At 39.2% G+C, this 11038-nt stretch overlaps 1 protein-coding gene across 2 annotated transcripts in view; it reads right to left on the minus strand.

Moving 5' to 3' along the window:
• Positions 1 to 976: 976 nt before the first annotated feature.
• The window catches only part of zmym2 (zinc finger, MYM-type 2), a 34210-nt gene continuing 24148 nt past the window's right edge, over positions 977 to 11038 (minus strand). Inside the window, exons 9-23 of one of the 2 annotated variants that reach the window (XM_016517484.1) lie at positions 9213 to 9363; positions 8819 to 8991; positions 8345 to 8510; positions 8231 to 8262; positions 7975 to 8104; positions 7755 to 7882; positions 7208 to 7370; positions 6782 to 6916; positions 6471 to 6580; positions 6111 to 6300; positions 5644 to 5774; positions 3906 to 4020; positions 3420 to 3662; positions 3048 to 3183; positions 977 to 2247 (exon numbers count right to left, since the gene is read on the minus strand). In XM_016517484.1, the coding sequence (XP_016372970.1) occupies positions 2061 to 2247; positions 3048 to 3183; positions 3420 to 3662; positions 3906 to 4020; positions 5644 to 5774; positions 6111 to 6300; positions 6471 to 6580; positions 6782 to 6916; positions 7208 to 7370; positions 7755 to 7882; positions 7975 to 8104; positions 8231 to 8262; positions 8345 to 8510; positions 8819 to 8991; positions 9213 to 9363 (2190 nt within the window). In that variant the 3' untranslated portion in view covers positions 977 to 2060. Of the gene's footprint in view, positions 2248 to 3047; positions 3184 to 3419; positions 3663 to 3905; positions 4021 to 5643; positions 5775 to 6110; positions 6301 to 6470; positions 6581 to 6781; positions 6917 to 7207; positions 7371 to 7754; positions 7883 to 7974; positions 8117 to 8230; positions 8263 to 8344; positions 8511 to 8818; positions 8992 to 9212; positions 9364 to 11038 lie in introns of both variants that reach the window. The other variant, XM_016517483.1, reaches the window with a different exon arrangement.

The raw sequence follows: 11038 nt of genomic DNA on the forward strand, positions 1-11038 counted from the left end.
CCCTTAAATCTCTGTATAATAGAATTATGTTTAATCTGCTTTCGAGTTTATAATGAGGGAAATTCCTGCAAACATATTCAATAGAGCATGTAGGTTAGATGAGTAAATAAATCCACACATACTATCAGATTAAATCAGTCATTTGAAAACAGCGTGAGTGATTCAGATGTACCGCGTCTTCTCTCACTCTCAAAGCGGCTTCACGACATCGCATCTCGTCTGCACTACTGCATGCTGCGATACAAGTCTTTTGCTCGGGTTTCGGGACAGTCGACAGAATTGTCACTTGCCTAATCGAGTCATTGTTGCATCGTCACAAAACTGTATAATTTGCACATCTTTTTAAGTTTAAGCCATTCGATACTCGCGTGCTCCAAAGGGGGTTTCCTATGAGCTCACAGTCCACATCCATAGCGCGCATATCGCGCCGCCTCGCGAGTAACCAAATTGAGTTATTTTTCGCAGCTTGTTGCGCTTACGCAGCCAAATTTGCGATAGGCTCGCGCGAGAACGAATCTCTCCAGGTGCCCCCCCCCACCAGATGTCTTGCGATAGGCTCGCGTGAGGACGAATCTCTCCACTCTCACTTGTTTAGTGAGTGTACACTATGTATTATAACATACATCGTTTCGCAAACACAACCTCCTCCGCCGAATTCTGCACCCCTGCCAGATTTTGCACCCCCTCGTTGAAGTCGCTACCTGATTGCCTAATCCTAATCCTAACCCCACCCCCACACCTACTCCTAAACCTACCAATACTAGGGGGTGCATAATCTGGCAGGGTGCAATTTTCGGCACTACACCGGATCAGGATCAGGATCCGGCTTGTTCCGGCACAAATTAAGCCCTGCTTCTAACCCTTACAAGCCAACAGAAGACAAGGTATGTAAACAAAATGACAAAACCAAACATTCACATTTCATGGTCCTGAATAACCAGGAAAAACACAAAAAAAAGGGTCTTGAGGTAAACCATTATGAGACCAAGAAATTAGCTTGTAATTTATTGGTAGAAAAGGTTAAGGAAATAATCATAAAAACCATGAAAACAAACACCACTGACATGTACCTTATAAATAAATCACTTTTACTCTTGCATAAGCTAAGTGTTTTGAACGTAGAGTTTAATGAGCTTTGTGCACACGCACATCCTTCAAATTACTCTCGACTCCAGGAAGGGTACAGAGCAAATCCTATGACAATGTTTAAACACTGACAACATGTCTCTGCTTAACTGTGTAATCAGCATAACGCTGCGGATGAAATTCAGTCAAATTTCATATACTTGATTTTTCAGAGGAATAGTTTCACACTTAAAGGTTCCATGCCAGTAACTTATTGGCAGCGCAGGATTAACTTGTCCAATCCACTCCAAAACAAAACAAGAAAGGGGAAGGGAAATAGATACACGCACATTCACAAACACACTCATACCACTCACACAAAGAGGTCCAGGGCTGCAGCAGGTTTTAATGCTCTTATGGAAGGCCAGAGAAATTGCACACATGGCACAGCGTCCAACACACACACACACACCCACCCAGCCCTGCCGTTAGAAAATCTTGGACTCTCTCTTTAACAGACATCAATCAACAGTAATAAATAAATTTCATCTTTAGAAGGCTTTGTTGGGCAGGAAGAAAGAAAAAACATTCTCCTTGACTCCATTACTTTTCTCACAGGACCAAAGTTCCTGTCTTCTGTCTGCTAACAGACTACACTAAAAATATTTTCTGACCACAGCGGCCTCACAAGTAATGCTACATTACAAACCAAAGTTTCCAACAAACTGAAAGGGGGGGGGACAAAAGAGGAGGAAGAAAGCAGCATCCTGTAGGTTACGTGTCTGGAGAAAACCTCAACTCTTCAGGGTCAGAGTCTTTGGGAAGACTGATCTGAATCAGCATAATCCCAGCAATATCCATCCAGACATCAGCTCTTAGCAGTATTGGGATCAGTGTTTAAAGGGAGAGTGACAGGGTGTGACGTGGAAAGCAGCTCATTGGTGATGCACAGGGTGTCATGACAGCATAGTAAGAAGTCTTCAGTGCATCGGCCTCTAGACTCCCTCCTCTTCGTGCTGGTTGTCCTTATAGATATCTCTGACCAGCAGCACTCGAGTCAGGAGCCTAGCCAGAGCGCTCTTCTCTAGAGGTGTCGAGCTGAACCACAGCGGACTGTCCGAGGAAGCAGAGACCTCTGGCTTCATGTACAAAAAATCTGTCCTCTGTCTCACAGACTCTGGGCTGAAAAGAGAGGAAGAGAGATGATGCCATATATCCATAGGGTCCATTTAACAGAAATAGAGATTCAGCGACATTAAATCCATTAAAAAGACAATTATTTTTAATTGTAGTTAAAAAAAACAACAAAAAAAAAACACACAAAACTAAAATCAATAGCTTTAAAAGTAAATGTAGGAATCACCACATGTACAGTATGAAAAATAGATATTCATTTTGAGATTGGCTAAGGATTACATTTAAAGGTGTTATTACAAAATAATCTAAATGTAAAATGAGCAACTGGGCAACAACTAAATATACAATATCTACTGATAAGACAAATTAAATGGATAATTATAAAAAAAAAAAAAGTTGAGAAATTTTACAATATAAAGTTATGATGATCTTCACTGCATAATAATTAGATCTACACTACTGTTGAAAAGTTTTGGGTCAGTAAGGTTTTTAATGTTTTGAAAAAAGTTTCTGATGCTCACCAAGGTTGCATGTAAAAACAACAACAAAAAAAACAGTAAAAACAGTAAAATTATGAAATATTACAGGCACCACTCTTTACAGTCAGTTTTATGTGTCCTCATAGTACAAGTGTCAACACCATGTTTCAGGATGTGAACAGCAAATGTTATAATCACTGGACACTGCTTAGTTTAAAGCAACTTAAACTAGCTAATCATGGTCTTGGGTTGCGCTTTCCCACCACAATAGTGCTGGTTTTTGGCAAGGGGATCTGCAAACCTCTTATACATGAAGTTCTTCAAAAGACAAAACAAGAAATTGTTATACTGTTATATATGACTCACCACTTCGAAAGGTAAAGCTCATACAGTCGGCACTCATGTTTTCTAACAGGACAGTAAGCAGATCCTCCTGAACCACTGTCTGCCTCAAAGTTTGAGTCACAGTCGTCTCTACGCCTCCTCTTACTTCCTGATTGCTCTATGGAAGGAGAGACAAGGTTCATCATCGGGTACAAGACAGTCAAAACAAGACAAAACAGTCCCAAGCAAATAGCTCAAACAGAAATGCATTACTATACACAAAAAAAGACTGACAATAAAAATCGGTTGCAGAATAATAGCAATACTAATGAAAAAATAGATACAAAAATAGAACTTAACATTACATTTATAATGTATGAATTATGCTATGTATAATGCTTCAGATGAACACACCGTGCTGTTCCTGTGAGATAGAGGGGATGCATATACAGACGGTGGTCTCGTGGCTGTGCGGTTTGGAACTGCTTGGGCCGTAGACATTTCCAAACGAGAGGCGTAAGTGCTGTTCAGTGGTGCGGAGAACAAAGTATTTGGTGTTGAGATAGAGAAGAGATCTCAGCAGGACAGAGGGCGTCTGCTCCCCAAGCTGCCCGCTGCTCCACAGATACTGCTCTTCAACACGACCCCACCGAGAACCTCAACAGAAAACCACTCACAGTCACAAACTGATATTTATAATCAGCAATAACATTAGACAACATTCAAAATCAGAAAGACTCCATATACTAAGTGATGATTTATGTGAAATGTCCTCATAGTTGGATTGAGTCAACAGCACTTCAGAATGTGAACAGCAATAGTTATAATCACTGGACATTTCAAAACAACAGTCACATTACAACCATCTATTCACACTTTCAAACATATTAGTGCTTTTACCATCAGGAAGCACACTGGGTTGCCAGTCTGTGAGGAGCTTGTTCAGTTCTTCCCCAAACATGTGGTACTGTGGGTCACCAAAGAGGTCATCTGTCCTTCCTTTATCTTGTAAATGCTATGAAGCAAAAAATTAAAACACAAACATGACAACACCTTGCAAGACACATGCTTTTAATAAAAGGTGACTAGTCAGTCTCAATGAGCAGTCTGATGTGTCCTCATAGTAAAAGCATCAACAACGCTTTCAGGATGTGAACAGCAAATGATATAATCACTGGACACTACTTAGACCAGGAGTGCTCGAGACTAGACTTAGTTTCCATCAGAGTTTAGTTTTAAATACAGCTTAACTACTTAATCTCTTTAGTTCTCCTTTTCAATGGGTGGGAACTTTAGTGTTGAACTAGGAGTAAGATGTTGGGGTGCCCAATTTATTGGTTATGGGCCGATATTAGAAGCTTTTATTAGTTATCGTCATTGGATATTTAATTGTGCATGCTTATTTCCCTTATTTTTTACATTTAGATTCTTTATCATCTAACACTCACTGAAATTTAATCTTTAACATCACTAATTTAAAGGTGCACTAAGCAATATTTGAAATACGCTTTTGACCACTGTGTCGGACCGAGTCCCAGAACACTCGCTGCCAATCAGCAGTAAGGGGCGTGTCTAGTAATGATAGGGAGAAGAGAGCGCTCAGTGAGTGCACAGGATGGATATTAGCAGATTGACTATAGACAACAAGAGATGGCAGAAAAAAAAAAAAAAAAAAGAGGAATATTTCGGAGGAACAAAACATTAAAAAGAAGGGATACAATCAGGCAAGAGGACCCGCGTAAATATTGGAGCAGCTTTTCAGCGGTGGAGAGAACGCAAGGAATGGGAAGGCCTGGAATCGGATGTCGAGGTTGCTTTGTTTCTTCTTGATAGGTGAGTTACGTTGATTTTGCTTTGTTTTACACAACTAACCTGTGTTGGCTTTTGCTTGAATATGGCCCATTCTGCCATCGTTGCCGCCAGGGTTGTGTTCGTACGTGTGGGGTGGAATTATCAAAATAGGGGCGAGGTCCTGTTGGGGTATGGGCGTGTTTGTTTTGGTGCTTTCAAATATCAACATCGTTTGGCAAAATTTGCTTAGTGCACCTTTAATACTTTTAATAAATTACATGTAATTTGTACATTTTAGCAAATCTCAAAATTAATATCATTTTTCATACTGTACAATGTAATGTTGTGATTCTTAAATATAGTATAGTTTTAGTAGTACGGTTTATTATTGAAAATGATTGATTGCAGTTTTTAGTGTTTTATTTTTACATTATTTTGACAAAACGGTACTGATTTTTATAATCAGCTATTTATTGGTTATCTGACGTAACAAATTATCATCTGCTTATCGATATTGTCCTGAATTTTAATATCGATGCATCCTCAATTTGATGTAAAGACGTAATATAAAACAAATAACAAAATTCAAGCATATGATACTCATCTGTATATAAAATCGGAAAGGCCATATCATAATTCTGAATTAATTTGAATTAACTGTATAGCCCTACTCTGGAGAAAAGCCTGCAGATATGAATTTTTATGAGTGAATATTGGGTTTCCATAAACGCTGCATTCATTTATATTAAATGCACAGGTTTAATAAAGTGCAAAATTTAGTATAAGGATCCTCATTTACAGCTTTAATGGACAGCAATCATGTGCACAAGGCTGTGGACAGTCTCACCTTCTGGATACTGAGACAGAGGTAAAGGAGGCTGTCTGGAGTATAGCTCTCCCCGTTGGGTCGACGCACCTCTTTGACAAACCGAGATAAAGACTGATTCAGCTCGGCTGGGCTCAGGGACAGGAGACTAACTGTTCAACAGACACACAAAAAAAAAAAACCTTGAGCAACATTAGTACAGCATAGAGAGACATTTTAAGATTATCTTGAGGATTTTGTAAGACACTTCTATACACAAACATGACATAAGGCAAGTTTTACAATAGTTTACAATAGTATTCTATGATCAATTTGGATGGAAAAAAAAGTGCCCTCATAACTCAAAGTGATCAACAAAACTTTTTCAGAATGTGAACAGCAGAGAAGTTATAATCATTGAGCACATTTAAACCAAACAAACGCCTCTCAAAAAACCATCCAAGCTTGAATATGTTTATGTTAGTGAGAAGATCGTTCAAGACTAACACCTTGGATCTTGCTCTCTTTTCCTTTGGACTGGCTGGACGGTGAGGCTTCAGATGTGGCCCATCTCCTCCATGCATTTAAGCCATATCTGGAGATCAAGGGGAAAGTGCTGTCTGCTGATGAGGACACTACTGTTGGCGACGAGGATAACAAGGACGAAGACTCTTCCTCTACTGCCCGCCTCTTCTGGCCCTGCAGCAACAGTAGGTCAGAAACATCAGCATACACACAGTCATTGTTAACACCACAAGCCTCATATAGAACCTCAGCAATCATGACACATCAGCATGTGAACAGCAAATGGATTTCTAATCACAGGACAGCACTGGATGCAGTGCTACTGGGGTAGATGTGTTCATTACCCTCCTCCTGGTTCTGGGCCGAGGCATCTTCTCTTTCTCCTCAGACAGGACTGGAGGCAATGAGAAGAGTGTGTCTGTATCCAGATGCTCAACCAGGACGGGTTTTGATGCTGAAACAGACCAGAGCAACACTTCTTTACTATGTATAATTATGTTGTTTGGAAACGGTGATTATATATTAACAGAGATTAACAGACAAATATACTTTTACTATTTAATGCAGGCATCATCAAGATTGAAAAAAGGCAATATTAACCTTAAAAGATCAATAATCTTTCACAATACCACGTGTTCATTTGGTGCTACTGTACCTAGGGGCAGGTCCTTCTCCAGGTCCAAATCTGGTTCATACTTGTCTTCTTCCTCCTCTTCGGAGCTGCCGCTGCCATTTTCATGTTTTACACCTTCCATCTTCACTTCTCTACTGTTCTTTTCACATTTGAGGTCTAGAAAAAGAGAAAAGGTGTTTTGGATCTAGGAATGTTGCCTTGATGGGTTTTTCAAAACAGGTTCAAGAAGACACACCAAACATACAGTGTAATTTTAAAGTGTTGCAGTGTGAATGGAGAGGAATGACCGGCTTTTGAGGGGAGAAATGTAGAATTGACACTAGAGAGTGTCAAAAATCTGAGAAATGAGAACCAACAGTAGCCAACTGCTGAGGTGAAGGCAGTGATGTTACAAACTCAAGCAGAGTCCTGCTTCAGTCCGTCAGACGGCTCCTAACATGTTCTTACTTGAGCATTTGGGTTTCTCATCTTCTTGTGCAATCACTTCAGCCATTGCTATTAGATCAGCTTCCAGAGGGTCAGAGGGGACTTTGGCTTTGAGCTCATTGATGGTCTTTACAATCTGCTCAGCGTTCTGCCACGTGGTTGGTAGAAACACTGGCACAGGCACCTGAAACAACCAGGACGAGCCACAGAGGCAATGAGGGTCATTTCCATGAAGTAAGGCATGCTGCCATAATGTATATTCAGACCATTCTCATGTCTGAGTAAAATAAATAGACAACAGAGAAAATGATATATATATATATAAATAATAATAAAACATTTTTGTTTTATACATTTGATTAATTTAAATAACTTAGTAAAAATAATATTAATAAAATAATATTACATGCACAATATGAAGCATTTTCACAAATGGACTCGACTACAAATTGTACTGTATTTTCAACTGGATGAGGAGTCTGGCTAATAAAACCTTACTGAAAATACATGTATATAAACATTGTAATTAAAAACAATGTGACACTTTCATTCTGTGAGGAAGTCTTACCGGTACAGGTATTGCAATAGGAGTGGGCGTGGCCTGAGTATAGAGGTTCATGGGTACTGGGATGTAAACGGGAACAGGGACTGGAACAGGAACATACTCTTTTCCTGAGCCCTCCACACATGCCTCATCTGAAGAGAAGCAAAGACAGAAGCACATAAACCTCCAGCTTTTCCAGAAAAAGTTTGTGCATCTGCATTGTCACAGAAGAGATGGTGCTCACCTGTCTGCAGTGGTTTGCTCTGCATGTGGGGTTTGCAGTAGGTGGCCTTGGTCATGGTGAGGGGCTTACAGAGCACAGCTTTATTCTTCACATCCTTCAGGATCCCTCCCCCAGTATATGATACAGGCCCCTGAGTAAACGACTGCAACAGTCACAATAAGAACGTACTAGAGTCAATCTAAATGACTATGCAACATGCCAGTTTGTGGCTTCTTGTGTTTAACAATGATTCAGTCAAAACTGACAGCACCCTCACCATCTTAGATGCTTGAGTTGCTCCTCCAAACCCTGTAAATGGACCAAAGGATTTCATCTTTAACATGACAGCATGATTCAGACGTGCACATTTCCAGGAGGTTTTAAACTGTACCTAAAGCTGTGTTTTCTGGGCCTTTCTGTGTGGCCATGTTGGGTTCGTTCTGTTGGCAGTAGAAGCGCAAAAGACACTGCTGGTCACAGAAATGCTTCATCTCTGCACGCCACTGCACAGACTCCATCAGGTTCCCCTGTACCTTACAGCAGTCGCAGCGCACCGCCTAGTGGACACGGCAAAGAGTACAGGGATTTCAAAGTACTGCAGCACAGATGATTATAACTGGTAATTTACAATAGAAATAATTAAATTTGTAGGATCTTTGATAAGATATGAATTAATCCCTCATAATAGTCGTACATTTAATGGGTGTTTTTTAATCTAGAGGATGTCATTTTTTTAGACGTCTGCTCAATGTGATATGTCAGTCCCCTGCCACCCCTTTGGTCTGTGAACAAGCAGCACCACCAGGGCTTGATCACATGATCCCAAAGTTAGGAATGATCAAATCGGCTAAGAAGACCAGTGTACCTTGTAGTACCAGTCATGAAACTTTTTAGCACACGTCTCACTGCAGAAGTCCCTGCTGACTCCATCTATCTCTTTGGTGACAGATTTCTTACACATCTGGGTGCAGTGGTTGCAAGTGACACACTTCAGGCCCAGACGCCTGGCGAAATCCTGTTTGAACAGTAACTTACAGCCTGCAAAGTGAACAAAAACAAAAACTGAAATATCACTCCTGTCATGATGGATAAATGTTGCAAATAGTTTAATAGATCAAATGTCAAATTCACTAGGACATTGTCCTCATACCCTAAAGATAAAATCATAACATGTCATGATGTGAACAGCAGTAGATTTAATCACAGGACAATATGCGGTTAAACACGGCAAGAAATTTGAATGTAAACAGAAAAATTACCTTCACTACAAAAGGGCCTCTTCACCCCGGAGAACTTCACAGTCTCATGCAGAGTCTTCTCTTCCTGACAGTACTCGCAGAATGTCACTATGCAGTGGAGCTTCTTGTAGTCCTCACAACAGGTCTTACTGCAGAACTGATACACCTTATCCTGTAGAGATCAGATATAATGACTAGGCCCAAATCCGATTACCGTGTTCGGAAAGGAAATGACGTGTACTAATAAATACGAGATGGGAGGAAAAAATATATTTCAATGCTTTTGCTCATAATTATGTAATTGGGTAATTGTACTGTATATAAACTGCGGCATCAGGGAGCCGCTATTAATATGCAGGGTATTGAATTCGCTTTTGAATGCGTGCTAGCTCGCTTTTTACTTTCACTTTCGAGATTCACGATCACAAGTACTCTGTGTATGCTACAGAACATTAGTACTTACTAGGGGTGTAACAGTTCATAAAATTCCCGGTTCGGTTCGGCACGATATAGTGGTGTCACGGTTCAGTACGTTTTCAATACAACAAAAAGAAAGAAATGCCAGAGAAATTTCCTTGATTTTTAAAATTTTTTTAATCATGATTTGTTACGGTGATTTGTTTTGCCCTGTTTGAATCAGTTGAAAAAAACTGCCTAAACGCTGCGGGGATAGTTTGTAGAGTGTGTTTATCTCCTTGTTTTCATCTAGTTCCATAATTCTGATATTGATAGGAACAATATTTTAAAAAGCCTCAAACTGCCAAGAATGCCCACAACAGATGTCTGTACCTACAAACTTCTGAAAAATTAATTTGCCAAGTCTATGAAACCTCCTCCTATAAAACTATATCTTTTAGGAAAAAACTGCACAAATAAATTAATGTTCACCTTTTATTTGCATTTAGCCTTCATACAAACAAAATGTGAAATCATTGTCAAATAAATGTAAAAGACTCTCAGGGTCACCTTAATATTATTAATATATTTAACGTTAAACTATAACATAGGCTGATTATTTTTATAGATTGAAACAGAAGTGCTTCAGCCAGGATAAAGAATATGAAAAGTGCTCAGAGTTGCTGCAGAAAACAAAAAGATTGAGCAACAACAAAACATGCTTCTGGAGACGGGCTCATTCTCTGCCAGCAGGAGGCGCTTCTGGAGCGGTAGTAACAGTGGTTTCCCCAGTAACGGCTGTACACAAAGCAGCACTGCGCTCATGGATGCTGCTTTATCAGATAAAATGAAAATGCCATCGAAATTTTCTGTTGGTTCTCTTCAAAGTTGGTTCCCTTCAAAGACATTCATATAAAACACCCGCTGCGTTTTGATTTTGAAACGTGCATTGCTCATGTTTATTCAACGAAGTCAAACACCACAAATAAATCAATGTATGGGAAACACTGGTAATGTGTATCAAAATATCGGAAATGTGTTTAAAAATCATATCACCGTTATTGAAAAAAATTATATTGTCATATATATTGATATTAAATTATTGTCCAGCCCTAATTACTAGCCATAATGCAACGAACGATCTAGTCCAGTTTATGCCGTATTATTCCGTATTTTATTTTTCTGGACTCCTTTTTAATGGTTAAATTACATTTTATTAATCAAAAAGCATGAAACTTAAACAATTTAACATCAATTTATTAAAAGTTTAACAAATATTACATGTTTAGGGCCCTATGAAATGTTTTATTTTTCCAACCTTATGTTTTATTGTAACCAAATTCTGTTTTAGCATGTCTAATTATTTGAAAGCATAAAACAAGTTTCATTTATTCTTACAATAGCCTTAGGATTTTTTGCTCAGAAATTCTGTGTTGTGTATTTACATTTTT

The sequence above is a fragment of the Sinocyclocheilus rhinocerous genome, unplaced genomic scaffold (genome assembly GCF_001515625.1).
Source record: "Sinocyclocheilus rhinocerous isolate Xijiao unplaced genomic scaffold, SAMN03320098_v1.1 scaffold2583, whole genome shotgun sequence".
Lineage (NCBI taxonomy): Eukaryota > Metazoa > Chordata > Actinopteri > Cypriniformes > Cyprinidae > Sinocyclocheilus > Sinocyclocheilus rhinocerous.